The sequence below is a fragment of the Xyrauchen texanus genome, chromosome 18, assembly GCF_025860055.1.
Source record: "Xyrauchen texanus isolate HMW12.3.18 chromosome 18, RBS_HiC_50CHRs, whole genome shotgun sequence".
Classification (NCBI taxonomy): domain Eukaryota; kingdom Metazoa; phylum Chordata; class Actinopteri; order Cypriniformes; family Catostomidae; genus Xyrauchen; species Xyrauchen texanus.
The window spans coordinates 14816106-14834379 of NC_068293.1; the positions used below are offsets into that span (position 1 = coordinate 14816106).

Consider the following 18274-nt stretch of genomic DNA (forward strand, 5'->3'; position numbering starts at 1 on the left):
CAAACACAAAACCACATGTCAGCATTTTCATCATGGGCATTCAAGCTCCATTTCACGAAAATCTAAGATAACATACACATGATAATGCTCCTCATCCACATTTGTTTAGCACATACACACTACATCAACAACTTACCGAACTCTTTTATAAAGACTTCGTAATGCTGGTCACGTGCATCGATCAAATATATCCGGTCATCTCGAACTCTAACCACAAAATACACATTATACACACAGGATAAAACGAACACAGCCTATTACACCAGATCAAATGATGATTATTATCTTTACTCACCTAGAACATCGATTAAATCAAGGATGATAATCACTCGACACACAACTGAACTAGTCTCTCATGCACTGCTTTAGCTGTCTTTCTCTGTATCGCGCTATTAACACGTCATCAACAGGGACCGCTTTTCTAAAAGGGGAAGTACTCGCTTTCTTTCTTATAAGTTCAAATACCACCCGGCTACACCTGAAAAAAGACATCCTTGCCAAATCAACACCTAAAGTTAACAATTAGGATTTTAAAATGTACTGTACAGTATATTCGAAGTTAAAAAAGACACCCTTACCTTATCAGTGCCTGATAAGGTAAATCTAAGCATTAGTTTTTTTAAATGTGGAATTGAAATGAAAAAGCAAATTTTCTGAAGCAACCACTTCATGTTTTGCCACTTCTATGACTATGTAATGTCACGTGTTAGCTTGAGTTCATGGCTGAGCTAGAATCGTGTCCTCCGACCCTATGCCTAATGCTCCATCAGGTGAGCTACTGTGCAAGCAATTTGTAGAGGAATAAGTGTATATATGTCTGTAATACAAGCATTGAAATGTATTGTTTTTCAAAAGATGTTTATGATTAAATGAAGTGTCAATATCATAAAATAGCAGCGTCTAAGTAATAGAGAAAAATAAGTATTTTTAAAGTCATTGAGTGAAAATGAATAAAACACACAGTTATTGTAGGGTCTCTAGTGTTCATGTCTACTGAAAACTGCAGGGAAGTTTACCTGGAGACACATACGTTTTGCAAAAATGTATATACAGTCACAATCTCACTATGAGACCAGGTTTTTGTCACTTATTTTTTACCTGTTTGTGCTTAAAGTTTTTTCCCAGTGCCACAAAACAAAATACTGGGATATTTGATGCTGTGCAAACAGACAAAGAATATCACAAATATAACTTGTGAATATATTATTTTGTGCTCTGTTCTAAAAGTCTCACTTGTATTTATAAAGTTTGCTCTCTCTCGCTCTCTCTCTCTTAGAATCTACCACCATTCCTGACACAGCCACACCTACTCTGCCACTTCAGGAAGAGACAAGTACTGTCTACAGAACACTAGGTAACCAATCAATACATTAATTTCAATCAATACAATCAATCAATGCATAACACTAAGACGCAAGTGTTCAACTGTATATTTATTCATGAGTGCTTGTAAGCAAATACTTTAGCATATCACGCAAACACTTTCATTTACAGTAAACTGCAGTGTAATTGCAGCCTCGCTCTCTCTTTCCCAGAGCCCTAATAACAGATTGCTGCCCCTACATTTGTACACACTTATGTCTCTGCCGCTCGCAGCATGAGTGCTAACATTATGCTAACTAGCATAGCAGCATGTTGCTGGATGGATGGCCGACAGAGACCTGTTGACTGTTGAGGCGCAGCACTTCATGTAGATGAGACTGTGCTTGAGTCTGTTAGTTTCTGTATGTTAACAACTCCAACAGCAGCTTTAGGGCCAATCTGTAAACGCATTGAACCATGAGTTTGTATACATACAGTGAGACATCTGTTTGCATATAATATGAACACACTCACCCACACACATACTAAATAAAATATACATACATGTGGAAAATACTTGTGGGACACATGTATACATGTCTGTGGATTCATGCGAATTTGCATGTTATGGTAGGCCATAATGCAGAAACTGAGGAAATGGTAAATAGTGAGTGTAATCTTAATATTTTCTCTCTCTCTCTCTCTCTCTCTCAGCTCCCACAACATTCTCATCTCTGGGTGGCCTGTGTGACTTTGAGCAGAGTATGTGCGGATGGACCCATGACCCCACGTCTGATCTGAAGTGGTCTCTGTACAGTTCGTCTAGTGCTAGTCTGGACCTGACACAGGGCTCTGACAGTAAGTCCAGCTTAATAAAATATATTTGGGCTGTAAACATGGTTGTGTAATCAAAACTTTTAAAAACTAAAAATGAAACAGGGACAACCCAGTTTACTGGTCTTCCAGTCTGGTCAGGCTCATTTGTTCGCTTATTTTAGAGGAGTTTTGGGCACTTGCCCAAACTGAAGAACTGCTTAACCAGGCTGGCCGACCAGGTAAAACCATCAAACCAGTTTAGTATGGTTTAAGACTTTGTTTTAGCAAGAAAGTTTAGAAAGACTGAAAACTGATTGTGATTCAATTCTTGCTGTGATCGTACTGCACGAGAGGTGCATAAGTTGCAATTTTCCAACCTTCCTTTGCCCTTGTTCTCTTTCTAAATGCATACACTTTGACACACTTTCTCACCACTCATATTCCATCCATCCGTTTCATTACTGGAGTGTAATTAATGTGATAGCTGGACTCTGGAAATAGTGTCTGTCACTCCCCCTCTCCATTCTCGCTCCTCCTGTGGGAGTTAGTTAATTTCTCCATCCCTAAACCTACCTGACCTTTATAAAATCTGCTTGAAAGAAAATGAGTGTTTCACAAATTCTGAGCTCACACACTAGTGTACAGTGTAGTGTATGTCCTCACAGCTTTCTTGAAGCACTCAGCCTTGTAAGGCTGTTAAAGAAATCTTGCGCTCTTTTCCATATGTCAGGTTTTAAAGAGAGATCCAGGAGTCATGAGGAAAGAATGCACTTCTGTTTTAACCATTCCCAAACCAAGTGCACACCCAAGCCCTCAGATCAATTCTTTCCAAACGCTCTGTCTGTCACTCGCACATTCTCTTTCTAACAACTGGGGAGTTGCTCATCCTCTCCAAACAAACTCTACAGAGACCTTAAGGCCTGAAACCTACTCTCTATATGTACTTGAACGCAAATATGCAATTTTTCGTGGCATTTACCTAAATTGCATTGTGTCAAAAGCACATTGGATTCTTAGCGCTGCCACAAGGGATGCTATAGTCCACAGCAAGAGTGTTACAGTGCACATTATACAGTTCCGGTCCTTCAATCTGAGTGGACAAGTGACATTCCAAGAGTCCTGATATTTAGCATACTAAGTTAGTTTCAATTAAAAAAACTGTTCATTATTATTTTGTAGCTTGCCTGAAAAACAAGACACACAGTTCAAGGATGCATACATTTGAAGGTAAATCTATCGATCCTTTGAGTACGGAGGTTTGTTACATTTGTTAGGTTAAGTATCACGTTCGCATACTTGTATAAAGTATTTTTCTGATCTAACCCTCCTCAGCGTCCCTGTAAAAGAGCTGGTCAACTCATTCACTTTACAGCTCAGTGCACTCTCGTAAAGCAATCCAACATCCCGGCAAGTCGTGTAGATTCCTTGGCTCGTGGAACAGCGCTTTGAGCATTCCATAATTTTTGTACCCCAGTGTCTTAACAAGAAAACAGAAAAAGATGGCAAAAAAGGCTTAATATGCAGTCGGCCTAATTAGCTCTAGCAGGTTCTACGTATAAACAATAATCCCAGAAGTACCTTTCCCTGCCCTACAGTTAACTCACAGGCACATCAACCTATGCTAAGCAGTCTCCAAGCCATGGTGAACTTTCCCTGTAAAGGGTAATTAATTTTCCTATATTTATACCCAGGATCAAACAGAGGAAGTTTTTGTTTTTGCGTTAATTAATGTAATAATCTATTCGGGCATCTCATACAGAAAGACTTACAACAGCCTGATGTGATCTGATTTCAGTGCTTTACTTTCAAAGAGCTTGGGATGTGGAATGTGTCGAAGTAGGGAAAACAATAATAAATTACTATTCCAATTCTCTATACATCAGCAAAAGCATAAATCTTTGCATCCTTATTATAAATGAGGCAGTGCGGGTAATGATAATTTCTGTTGCCACACTGTCCAGTCAGATTTCTCAAAGAGAGGGTCCCATCCTCGTCCTGTCTCAGCCCTCTCTGATCGTCTTTATCCTCTATTGCCCTCCGCTCCTTCATATTCCTCCACTTTACTGAGACATCCACAGTGGAATGTGACAGACTGTTTGCAAGGGCCACTCCTTCTAAAAACAGAAGTGCTTTTATGCCTGGAGCTAATTTTCTACTTCCTTCACAGCTTAATATGATAATGAACATACCAGATCAATAACTGTATTAATCACTTAGCAAACATAAACAATGTACTAGAATGATCAGTGTAATGTAGCTGTGAGAAGAGAAAGAGACAGAGAAATGGAGAAATGAAGGAAGCATTATATTTTACAGTACTGTTCTATATTTACGTACTACATGTATATAATTACTGCTAGGAATCAACCCTAAACCTAACCCCAAACTTAACCCATATTAAGTACATATAGTTACATAATATTACTCAATACTTTCTTGGGTAAGTACACTGTAAGTATACTGAAACTACACTAATATGCAACCAAAATAAAATCTGGTTAACCATGATTTTGCCAAGAGGGACATGTTCCTGAATGAACATCCTTGTTGGTCCTGAAGCACCATTTCTCTCAACAAGATCAAAATATCATATCATATTTATATTTTTCGTCTCCTGTCAGTTGTTTCAAAGAGTTAAGCATCATTCACTTTCAAATCATTTTCACTTTTCTCTTTTTCACTTCAGACTTTGGGAATTTCCTGTATGTGGAAGCGAGTCCTAAGATAGAGCCACAGCATGCGAGGTTGGTGAGTCCAGCTGTGGGACCTGAGCGCCATACCGTCTGTCTGCTTTTCTACTACCAGCTGCAGGGAGAGGGTCATGACAGCCTTCGTGTGCTGCTCCTGGAAGACGACCAGGAGGAGACGCTGCTCTGGACTCTGAAAGGAGACCAGGGGCCTATGTGGAGGGAGGGCCGCACCATCCTGCCTCAGTCCCCTAAACAATATCAGGTACACAGATACACAGATCAGATTGAGGGGCTTGTTACTTGTCTTGTACTATTACAAACATTAATGTTACTGTTGTCACATAGACTTGTATTTGTATTGAAGGAGGGATCTGAACCATATCTAGGAACCATAATTTCATAGAGACATGTGGGTGGGCTCTTTTGCTGTACTGACTGTATTCTTTTGTACTTAACCAGTATGCAACCAAGCAGAACACCTTGGTCAAAAACATAGCTATGCACTGAGAACCACTCGGAACACAATAGCAACCTCATTACAATGCTGGCCCTAGCAACAACCAACTATACCCAAAATAGGAAGTGAATTGAGAGTAATGTAGTCAACTTGCAGCCTCTAATTCCCTCTTTTCTCTTTTATTTGCCAGGTTGTCATAGAAGGCTTCTTTGAGCGGGGCAGTCGAGGGCATATCTGGGTCGATAACATCCACATGAGCTCTAACACCGAGCTTGAGCAGTGCACACGTAAATATCAACATCTGAGTCTGTCTCTCTCCCTTTCAACCACCACCCCCCACGACTGTCACCAAACGTTACTTTTTGACCACATTGCTGTAGCATTGCATGCCCACCAAAATACTCTCCCGACATCCTTCTCTTACAACTCAAGGCTGAGATAAAAATGATCACATCGAAAGTGTTCTTCAATTGCTTGGCTTACACAAAAAGCTTAAAGCTAGGCCTTACTCACCCTCTCTTATTTGCAAACAGAGCTTTCCAGAGCCATGCCAGGGAATAACTATGCAGCCCTTCTCTCAACATTGTAGCTTTTCATAATCACGGAATAGACGTTAATGTCTAACAAAGCTCTTTGCTACAGCAAGTGACTCACAATGCTGAACTGTGAAGGTTATTTATTGAGGACAACATTGCTTTTCCTCTCAGGACATATTGCATACTCATATTTAAACAATGTTAACAAATAAGCCAGTAAAATCAGCAAAAAAAAAATTAAATGTGTGAGTTACAACGTACTGAATCAAGTTATTGGTGCGAGTTCTCAAATACACAATCACACGCTCATGTACACACATCTGCCACAGGCCCAGGCTTTGGGACTTATCAAATAAATACTCTTATTGGGACTCTTATCAATTAAAGCTGTTCGGTTTGCACACGCCAGCCCCTGTGTTGCTGCCAAATCTGTCCCATGTCTCTCTGCAACGTTCCCTTTAAAAGCATCTGCATTCCAAACATTGTGAACTGGCATTCTGTTTCTCTGGCACTCTGAGTGTGCACAGAGCACAGTTTGCCAAATGACATGCAGCCAGTCCTATTCTCCTCCTTTCTCCCCTCTTTTCTGTTTTTAATTTCCTCTCTTTCTCTTTTCATATGAACCAAATTCATTGTTTCAAACCACTTTACAAATGAATTTCTTGTTGAAACAAAGGGTCTCTTGAAGAGTGACCCTCATGACACGTTACTGCCATTGGTCAGGCAAACTATACAAAAATATATTTTCCCACCCCAAACTCACACCGTTGGTTGAGTCAGCATTGATGTGTCAGGCTGGTTGGGATGTTTAAACAAACATGTTTTGAAAGCACCACAGATTCACAGTTCTTTTAGAGAAATCAATCTGAATGGCTTAGAGACTTATATATGATATAACTGAAATATAGGTGTCCTGAGACATCACTTTTGTCTCTCTGACAACCCTATGCTCTGTAAACAGTTAGCAAGATTCTGATGGAGGGATGTTTATCCAATCAGAACACTTGAAGGCATTCTATGCTTGTCATTCACCTTGAGCAGAAATTAGGTTTGCTAACCTAATTTCTGAATGCCGGCATTTAGGAAAGAGGGGGCAGTCTAATTTCATGGTTAAGTCTGAAATAATTTAGGGCTAACATTGCTTACAGCACCTTTTATAAGAATTATTTAGTCCTAGAATGTTTTTTATTTTGTATTAATCATTTGCAGACCATCTGCCCTGTTGCTATTTATGTGGGTATAGTTTGTTAGAGCCAAGGTTTTTTTTTTTCACTAACTTTATTTTCCTCTCACATTTCAGAACCCTTTGCTGCGTTTCCACCTGAAATGACTGGTGAGTTTTACTGGCATTTTGTCATTTCCTGTGCCAATGTTTGTGCTTCCTGCTTATTGCCTAGCATCTTGCATCACCTGCAGAGCTCTTGATAATCGTTATATTTTTAGTTCAGTTTTATTCTAGCACCAAGTAGGGATTCTGTTGTTTTCAAACCCATAGCAGAAGTTTAAGACACATTCAGACTCGAAGAAGCTAAGCTGATGCATTTGTGTGTGTCAAATTGTGAGTTCAGTGATGCTGGTGCTTCAATGTCAAACCATTTCCATCATCATCATTGGTATTGTCCTCTCTATCTTTATTGTTATACAGATTTTGGAGCATGGGCTGTTTCCTAGCATGCATCTGTAGCCTCACATCAAGTGCTTTTTTATATACGTTGGTGTCATGCTAAACATCAACAAATATGGCCTTTAGATTCAGTTAGCGTAATACACCTAATATAGTACCCCTTCAATTTTGGGACAATTGACCTTACCTGAGGCACACATAATGAAAGAAATAAAAATCTCTTCAAAATGTAAATAGACTGTATTCACAATAACAGTGTATTTCATTTTTGATGTGAATGAAAATGAGAATGTGAGGGGTCTTTTCAATGGCATCCACTGTCTAAAGCTGTATAAACAACATAGAGCACATACAATTTTTTTGTCATCTGAAGTTTCTTGGAAAGAAGTTTTTTTTGTTACATCAGCAGAACGATCCAAAACAGTTTAAACAACAATACAACCTATTGAAGAGACTAAGTGTATCCCTCACAGCCTCGTTGTAGTTCCCATCAGAAATTAAAGGTGGAGCTGCTGTGAAAAAGGTCTATTATTGTCCTGAACAGAAATGAGAACATGGAAAGCATATTAAGAATTTTGCTGTAGTCTGTTGCTTCTCAGATTTTTCTCCTGATGAAAAGTCTATATTGTTATTTATCCTAAGGAATTTTAGAAGTACATCTAAAACAATGTTGATCCTTAAAACATAACCGAGACCTCCATAAAGTCTCGAGGGTCATGAAAAAGCAGCCTCTTGAGCAAATACATATTCCTCCAGGGTGACATGGCATTGTTATTCTTTAGCAAAAGTATTATAATAACAGCAATGCACTCAAAGTTTACATTATTAAGTGTGTCAGCATTTCACTGGTGGTGGCAACACCTGTGTTACTATGGATAGTATATCCTTATTCTCTAAAAGCTGTATGATCATGGTCAATCAGATTTGGCCAGCTGCAGTGAATAATTCCCCTACACTATTTTAGATGATTGTAGAGAATTACAAAGCTCTCGAGACAAGTAATTTTATGTATTCCTTTTGTAGCTAGCTTCCTTTCATTTAACTGAAGTGGATATTAATTCCCTGTGCAAATGTGGGATTTTCCCATAACTGATTATTTGGGTATAGAACTCCTAGATTACTTGCATGTTTACGCACAGACAAGAGGAAGATGAAATGGTGGAAATAGAAGAAGTGGCTTGTGAGAGTTTACTGCTCTCCTGGATATGTGTGTAGGTGAGTGTATGAATAAACACATGTGTAAAGGGTGAGCAGTTTCCATGCACTGCTGGGTTGGGTTCATGGAAGACTTTGGCTTGAGGCAGATGAAACTGGCACAGATCCATGCATGCAAGAAAACCAAACTTTTAACCCAGAAAGAACGTTGTATTACAAAAGAATGGTCTTTCCAGCTAAGAGACGGTGCTGACATCAGCCTGTCTTACATATTACACTATATTCTTTTATGATTTCCACATTTGGTTGCATCTAAAATAGTTATAGTACAGATTCAACAATGATTGCAGACTTCAAGCAAACTATCTTCATAAGCCCACATCATATAGCATCTGTTCACGGTCCATTAAACACATTTTACCACTCTTAGGGGCCGCTCACACCGGATGCGTTTTTGCATCCGTTTTTGACCATTGTGCTGCGCTCTCTGTTTAATGCAAAAATGCATCTCGAGACATCTGCATTCTGCACTATTCGTTGCTCTGCATCTACCTTTTTAGCGCAAAAAATACATTTGGTCTGAACTACCCCTTATTGTGACTTTTAAAAGCAAACCATTATCTTCTAAAAGAACACATAGAAAATAAACATTTCTATAATTCGTGGCTCACATGAACCCTGTGAAAGGGGCCGTGGACAGGCAACATGCATGTGCATCTGCGTGTCTGTGTCTGTTTTGTTTGAATGCAGCACCAAATCAGAGTAAAACCATTCCAGTTAATTCCAAAATGGCTTGAAGCTATGCAGTTATGCATGCCTCTCTACCCCAAGCCAATTCTTCTGTGTCTCTCCACCAGGGGGAGCCTTACCTGGCAGGAGTGACCCCACTGTTGACACGACAGTGTCCCTGCAGCCCATGCCCACTTACTGGTATTACGTAATAGCCGGAGGTGGCGCCCTTTTCCTCCTGGGCTGCATCATGTTGGGCATGGTGCTGTGTTGCCATCGCTACCACCTGGCGGCCAAGAAGAGCCAGCACTCTGTGTCCTACCAGAGTACGTACACCGGACAGTACATTGGCAACGGCACCGGGGGTCTCGCTGGTCCTGGGGTGGAGCCCATGCTGACTATTAGGTTAGAGAAGGAAGAGCCCTGCTCACAGTGCTGAAAGAATACTGATGTACAATTTCATCCTACTGTTTCATAATTAACTAACTAAAAACCAAACACGAGGATGCCAAAAGACTTAAAGACTAGTTTTTGCACAGGATAAGCTTCACTTTGAGCGCTGGACTTGGATTGTGCCTCTAACGAAGATGCTAAAAGAGGACACAAAGCACCAGAGAACACTTCTATGGTGCTCAAGGGCTAAGAGAAAGTGGAAATGTGCTGTGCAGAGGGGCATCTAGCCACAATCCTGAGTGGCAGGCACTCCTTTCTACTCTCCGTGTGGAGAAAGGCTGGATGGGAACCTTACTCTGCAAAGCTCTAATCTCCTGTTCATGACCAATCCTATTGTACTGCCAAGAAAATGCATTGCCAAACTCTGAGGAGAGCCTAAGAGCAGAGATGGACAGGAAAGGATTGGAACACAAAAGGGAAACCAGAAAGGGATCCTGTTGTCACATGGAAACTTTTGCATGTGTACTGCATCTCATGTGCACACTACAAGCTTCTAGACAGCGAAACAGACAAAACATGAACTACAAACAGAATTGCAAACTCTGGGACTCCTCCATTGTTTCTAGAGGAATCTATGTGTGTATCTTCTCAACAGGATGTAAGTGAAGGAATATGATCTTTATTACATGCACCACGCACTGTACTAAAAACTCCTCAAACCTCTACAAAGTGCTCACATTGGTCTTTTTTCTTTCTTTGGGAGCTTTAGAACTCTAAAGGACCTTTTGGGCAATAGATTTGGTCATTTTTTTTCTTCAGGCACATGTTTGAGCAACCTGTTTGATCTCCTTTTGACCATTTAATGAAATGAACGAAGCTTCTTCAAAGCATTTGTAAGGCTGTGTTCTCCTTTTCTGAGAATTCATTTGAATATCTGTCAATGTGTGTCTGTATATAAACTTTTTTTCTGGGTCACTGGGACTGCGGCACTGAGTCTGCAGAGATACAGTATGTTATTTTATTGCCTATATGCAAAGGTCACAAGACCCTGCCTTAGCCAGCCTACTCCTCTGATTGGCCGACTAACCTACACATCATTGGCCTTAAGACCCTTCAGTGGCATTGAGCTGGTGCAAGCCGATCACTGTTCTTATTTCTCATTTAGTCTTCATATTAACTAGATTCATCGAGTTTGCTGATAGTCAAGATCAATTGATGCTCAGACTAATTTTGCTTTATTTTTATAGCTAACATCTTTGTGTCGTTCCCTTAGAGACTTTGATTACACACAGTCTTGTAAAAACAGAGCGAGAGCTTTGTAAATCTGCCAAATGTCAGTCAGTACAGTAGCGCTTGGATAGCTGATTTAGCTGCAGGAAGTGAGTTGGCACCTTGGCCCCTATACATCTCGCTCCACATATACACCTGCTGATATCTTACCGAATCACTAACCAACCCTCTATCTGTAATTATTTTATTTTTTGGGCTGTTTGCCTTTTTTATATATATATATATATATATATATATATATAAAATGATCGGAGCACATGCATTACCCCACCAGGCTATGTCTCCAGCATTTGTTTGTAATTCAATGTGTAGAAGTATTTATTGGAAATACTTAATTAGAATTTGACTTTATTTGCATTGTTTGCATATGACAATCTTGCTGCAGATATGTTGTCTTTGTTACATATAAAAATATTCCGGAGAAAGCTTCAAAACTATTCTTTAAAATGCACTTGGAAGTAGTTTTCCCTGCATATTGATTCAAAGTCTTGGTGTGAGTATTACATCCATCTCTTTCATGTGCTACTTGAAATGCAGTGATGCACCTTTGGAAGGCAAAATTTGGTATATGGTGTGAGCTGTTCAGTCCAAGTACATAGCGTTCAATGTTCTCCTCTCTACTAATCAAACACACAAAAATTGGTGCCATCAGAGCTCAGAGTGGAAATTCCTTCAACAAAACATATTTTCCTCTCTTCACAAAAGAGATTTTGAGGCTTCATTCTTTACTGAAAGCTTCTGTCAGATTTTGGCTTCATCTAAAGCAACTGGGATGAAAGGAGAAAGTAAATCCTGATATCTTGTTATGTCCTCCATCTGGCAATAGGTGAAAATAATCCCCCATCATGGACAGGCTGGCCCTTTCTCACCCGTTAATCTGCTCTTCATGAAAGAATATGTGGGAGATGGAAGGCAAGATCAAAGCAAAGCCTGCTCTAAATATAGACCTTCTCTGCAAAATCCAGGGTCTAAAGGGGTTTGTTTAAAACACAAAAGTACATGAAAGATCCTTGCAGACAGCTAGAGAGACCACCTGACCTGGCAGACCCGTTGAAGAGAGGAGCATTGTCTCTCTCAGGTCTCTCTCTCTCTCTATTTCTCCTCTCATCTCGCCTAATCAACTATACCGTAGAGTGTGTTCTGGGGAGATGGGACAGTCACTGTGAGCTCCACACAACAGCTTTTCATGTGAAATAACATCAATTGTGTTCTGAAAGGTTTTTGAAATTACAGTTTTTGAAAGATTTGAAATGATTTGAGCCATGTGGTCTTCGTTATGGTGCCATATTGTGGGCCCTTTTGAAACTCTTTCTTGTTTAAAGACCCCATTAAATTTCTTAACAAGCAAAGTTTTCTGTCCTGTGTTGATGTATTTCCTATTAAAACAGAAGTTTGGATGCAACATTTTTATCATCATCATCATCATCACATTTTCTTTAATTAGCCATTAGGCTTTAGTTATGTCACTGCCATGAACCATGATCGACATCTTGCTATGTGGAAGGGTATTCTTATTCTATAGAGCATTTTATTGAATCTATCTAGTGCAGTATGAGTCATAAAAATATTTGGTCCATTTTATTAAATTTATTCTGGAAGAGAAATATTGTATATTTCAAGTGTGTTGATTTTGTCCACTTTTAGGAGTACACTGGCAGTTAGATCACTTTAAAGCTAATAGACTTGGACTAAAAGTCACAAATTACAATTCTGATTTCATGGGGTCTTTAAGGCAGAATTTGATGATATGCAACATATTTCTATTACTTTTTGTTCCCTCTGATTGAATATGTAACAATGCTACCGTTAAAATGGTCTCGTCTCATCTCGTCTTGAGTGATTATCTTCTTTGACTTCTCACATTTGACAAATCAGTTCATGATAAATTTTTCTGAAAAGTCCAAGTTATTCATATGCTTGTATGATTAATGTATGCATTTTATATTGAGCTGTTCACACAGACTAAGCGATTGTGATTTGTGATTCTATTTTGTAGAGGTTTTAACCTGTTACATTTCTCCTTACAGAAACCTTTCTTTTTTATTTAAATCTCTTTTTCCACTATTTTAGCTGTGTTGCAAAAAAAAAAAAAAAAAACATCAGTTTCAGCTGCTTTTTGAGATTTGATTGAACCTTAAATATTTAAAATTATTTAATGGACCCGATTACATTATATACTTAATATAAGCTGGATTTAAGCATTCTTGCTAGAGGCCCGATCATTTACCTGTCCCTCAAAAGATATTAATTAAAAGCACTCAGTGAGGCCACGATGATGCCAAGAGCCTGTCTCTGACTTGCACAAAACTGTATATGCTCTCACCCCTCCTTAGAGGCAGAGATAATGTAAAGTGTATGTCTGGAGAAATTATGAATTTTAATGTGCAAAAAATAATCCAGGTTGTAAACGCTATACATGCTTTATTTAAATAACAGGTCAGACTTTCTATTAAAAGAATGTACTCATAATTAAATCTGTTCAGTCAACAAAAATATTTAATCATGTCAGATGAACATACTTTTGTGATGTTCATAATGTCGACATTATGCTTAATTTGTATCTGTTTGAAACAAGTTCTAATGAATCTGTGGTTGTGTGCACACTTTTGTCCTTTGTGAATTTGGGGCTTTGACCCTGTCATCAGTATTAGCCTGTTCTGTTCTGTTTACAATGCAGCATTTTAGCCTGTTTAAATTCAGTATGAGGTATTTTAGCCTGTTGAATTTCATGGTCTTGGAAATGTTGTATTGAATGTTACAATAAAGTGATATTTTTCTACAAACTGCAGTTAAAGTGGTTTGTGCTTTTTATTTTTATGATGTAAAACAGACTACTTGCATTCATACTTCCACAGCTTTTTGTACTCAAGTCATATGGTGTCGCCATCAGTTAACAAACAAACTATATTACTAGCTCATTGGACAAAACTGCACAAGCTGGATCTTTTCTTGGAATATGCAAAAAAAAAGCCTGTTTTATGTACTCTGCAGTCAATTTGACATCACTGAGTGTTTCATTTTGGTTCTGTTTGTCTTCCACAGAGCGAAGACCTGAAGACCTTGGAAACAATCCTCTATTTCGCGGCAGAGTACGAACTGGTCAAGGTAAATCCATTCATCAAACTTCAAGCATATAATAGCATGATTGTAAAAATACACACATTTTGGGATCTGAGGCCAGAAACATCTATGCTTGCAATCAAATACTTGGCCAAACCATTGCAAGCACACGGTCCCATTTTTATTCAGTTAGATAGCTAGATAGAAAGATTCTCTTCAAACTTTTTGTCACGGTCCTGTCAACTTGTCAGGTTGGGTTTTTGTCTGACAGGACCGTGACATCATCACTCCATGTTCAGTCTCATGTTTCGTGTCTTGTCTTTGTGTGAGCGCATTTGTTGAATGCTGTTGAATGTTAAATGTAGTTCTGTGTTGACTGAATGTAGTTATGCAGTTCAGTGTTGACTGAATGAGCTTCATTATATTAAGCTGTTTGATGTGAAGTAACTTGCCTCACTATCTCTGCCTAGTTAGTCCAGTCTCGTGTATCTGTTGGTTGCCCACCTCTGCCTGCGTGTCAGGTGTGTGGTTGCCTTCCAGTTTGCTGCGTGTCAGCTTATCTTCCACGGAGGATTGCACGAATCTAATCCTGACTTCCACAACAGACAGAGACTAGTATTATTTATTGTTAATAAATCCTTTGAACTGTTCCTCTGCTCTTGGGCCTGTTTGTCTATCGCTCGTTAATTTGTTTTCCAAACTATTACTCCGCTATGACAGTAGTTGACCTGAAAGAGAAAACTGACCATAGAAGAAGACTTTCAATCAAGCATTTCTAATGGGAGTGAAATTGAGCTTGCATAGCCAGATGTGCTTGCATTCACATACAGTACTTGTGTACAGGGCCTTTCTGTTTCACAAAGATAATCAATTTAGGCCACATTGATTCTTACAAAATTCATGAGTTCACTTCCCTGATTATGCTAATGCCGGTAGAAAATTAAAAAGATTTATTTTATTTTATTCCATGTGACTTTGAACAGTGCATATGTGCACATAATATTTTCCCCCCTCTGGGCTTCTCGTATATGTAAGATGCATCATGCACGTCAGCTGTTTAAGAATTTTTTTTTCTCACTTTCCCACAACATGCATCCATGTCTTATTTTTTTATTATTTATAGTGCGACGTGAGCCCTATGCAAATACTCTGTAGCAGCTGTTTTATTTTGCATTTTCCATATGCTGACGTAGTGCTGTTTGGATGGAGTAAATTTTACATATATCTTTCTTAGCCAGATTAATTTAAACTTGAATGAGTTGCAAATGGAATGCATATAAAACCACCTCCTGAAGTGGTTTGAGTGATCGGATTGCAATCTGTCTCGAAAGCATTTCAGAGGGCATTTACACCTGGTCTTTGAACGGATAGCTATCCGATCTTTGAAAACACATGACGTGGCCAAGTGTAAATAAGTCCATAGGCAATTACTGGGGTAACAGAACAGATCCAGCAGAGCAACATGGTATAATTTTTGCAAAAATTATTTCAGACAGTGCAAGATAATACAAGCATAAAACAGATTAAATCGACACCTGATAGAACAAATATTCAACAAGTTGGTAAATCAAGAACAAGGTGCAATAGCACATCGAAAATAGACATACAATTGATTGCCATGCTGGAATTCCAAAGAGCACAGATTAGCAAGACAGATGTTTAGGGAACTAAAGGCTAAGAGCTCAGAGAAGAGGTGAAGCTGTTAAGTGCATGGTGTTAAGTGCAGCTTGAAAGAATGAAAGACAAAAAGAAATGCTCTGATATGTGTCTGAATTGTACTCATATATGGCATGATTTGCTGATGGCAAGCTTGACTAATGTGTCCTGCCTGAACTAATTTGATGCTTGATGCTGTTTGTATCTCTTTTTTCCAGGTTTCCCATTCCCTGCCTGGACCACGCCAAACCCCTCACGAGAGCCTCCAGTGACGCGAATCTCAGAAAAAGGCAATGCCTGGCTGAACACGCTAGATCCCATCCTGGTCACCATCATCGTTATGAGTTCCCTGGGCGTTTTGCTAGGTGCGGTGTGTGCCGGTCTCCTGCTCTACTGCACCTGCTCCTACAACGGCCTTTCATCCCGCAGTACCACCACCCTGGAGAACTACAATTTTGAGCTTTATGACGGCATTAAGCACAAAGTGAAAATAAACCAGCAGCGCTGCTGCTCTGAGGCCTGAAGGAAGCCAAAAAGGAGAGGCCCCCGTGGGATCAGTGTGACTATGTGCTTTTTCTAGCGCCCCTTTATCACTGATCATTAACGGGTGCTGGCTCGATCCAAAACTGTGAATGGACCTCATGGCACTAATATAGGGCTGACCATGGACTGGAGCACTGGGAGCATGAAGCATTCCTGTGGACAGCTCAGCGGGTGTGAAAATCTTTCCCCCTTCAAAATAATTTAAAGAAGCTACAAAGAAATGTATATTGCTATAGATTTGTGAAGAAAATAAGATCGAATAATGCTAAATGGAAGTTAGAAGAGAGATGCGCTAGGACTAGAAGACTGCTTGTGAAATCTTGGCATTCATTTTGTGAACGCTGTGGCCTGGAATATTGTTGGACATTTTATTTAGTTTAGATTTGTGTCTGTTTGCTGACCTGCTTAAGTTCCCATCCTATCATCATCCTTTGTCACTTTCCAGAACTGTTTTGAAGTGTCAACGCCTCTAATGAATGTTTTATACGTAAGTTCAGTCTGTTTGTAGCCTAATGTTTTTGTTGTGGCCATTAGACAATGAGGAAAGTGTATTACATTCAGAAAAAAATCCTTTTGCCGAGCAAGTTAGACTGAAGTATTAGGATTGTCTTTTGTCTCTTTTCTTCTTTTATTTTTTTCTTTTGACTGTTTGATTTACAAGCATAGTGTTGAAGACTCTGTGCTGACAACTTCAAACTAATTGTATCGCAACCTATGGATTGCCAAGGAAAAATAACCATGAGCTAAAGAGTGTTGAGAGAGTGTAAAGAGAAAAATCTTCTCGCTTTACCCTATTCTTGAAGTAACAAAGACTGCAGAGTGACTTTGGTGAAGGAGCTGGAATATCCCCAAGCCATTTACATGTACAAACAATTGAGCCTTAAGCAAACTGTTTTGGAGGAGAGCCATTGAATCACCAAGAGTTTAAAGCCACTGGGGCCTTGGAGGAGTCAGGCCTTACGCTTTCTTTCATTTCACCTGTCTGTTTACGCCACAGTATATTTTGGGCTGTTGAAAATTAAGGCTAACAAGACCAGGTTTGGTGTAAGCCTGGGAGAAGGGTGAGAATTTCACAGAATGTTTCGCCTCAAGGTGAAGAGACCTCAGACTGGCCTCTCCCGGCTCCCCTGAGCCACACTGGGAGACCTGTTGACTTGTGGTTGAGGGAAGGGGAGTCTTGTCTTATTAGGAGGTGCGGAAAGCAGCCAGAGATATGTCTTGCTCAGTTGTTGGGGGGGGGGGAGAGAGAGAGAGATTGTGTTTTGAGCTCTGTTTTCATTGGACTCTTGTTGACTCTTTTCCAAGTGCCTTGGAGCTCTGGCCTGTTTTGGCTTTGCTGCAGAGCTGTGATAGTATTACCTCTTCTGTCTGGGACAGGAGGCCAACACCAAAAGAGATGGAGATCCCGGCACTGATCAAATCATTCAAAACAAATGTTTTTGTAGACTTTGTACAGAATTTTTTTTAAATTGTTATTATTATTATTATTTAATAAAGTATGAATACTGATAATTGAGACTGGTGTGAAACTATTGTGACTGGTGTGAAATTATCTATCTATATGTCTGTCTGTCTGTTCATCTATCTGTCCTTCTTTCTATCCATCCGTCAGTCTGTCTATCTATTTGTCTGTATGTCTGTCTGTCTGTCTGTCCATCCATCCGTCTGCCCATCTGTCTGTTTATCTATCTCTCTCTGTCTGTCTTTCTGTCTGTCTACCCTCATCCTACTTATTCTGAGTTTCATTGCTCATAGATTATGCAATAAAAACTAAAATAATGATGGGGTAAATTACAGCTCAAGTTTGTTTTACTTGCATTCAAGTTCAGCTCGTCTCAGGCTGAACAGTGCCTCTTTGCAAAGGGGAGACACCACCATCTCCAAAACACTGTCAGTTTATAGAGAGCTGTTCAGACTAGACCACACACAATCCAATCAAATGAATAAAGCACATACATGGAATGAGTCAACATTTTTTCTAGCAAAGGTGGGAGAGAAATCGGTAGTCTCTCTCCTACTGTAG

At 39.5% G+C, this 18274-nt stretch overlaps 1 protein-coding gene across 3 annotated transcripts in view; it reads left to right on the forward strand.

Moving 5' to 3' along the window:
- LOC127658566 (neuropilin-2-like) overlaps positions 1–17757 on the forward strand; it is a 96281-nt gene extending 78524 nt beyond the window's left edge. The window contains exons 11-18 of one of the 3 annotated variants that reach the window (XR_007972406.1): positions 1277–1354; positions 2017–2160; positions 4805–5070; positions 5456–5552; positions 7102–7134; positions 9438–10360; positions 14035–14097; positions 15927–15998. Coding sequence is in view for 1 of the 3 variants with exons in the window: in XM_052147925.1 (XP_052003885.1) it covers positions 1277–1354; positions 2017–2160; positions 4805–5070; positions 5456–5552; positions 7102–7134; positions 14035–14097; positions 15927–16231 (986 nt within the window). In the remaining 2 variants the exon portion in view is untranslated. The other 2 variants (XR_007972407.1, XM_052147925.1) reach the window with 2 other exon arrangements.
- Positions 17758–18274: the final 517 nt, after the last annotated feature.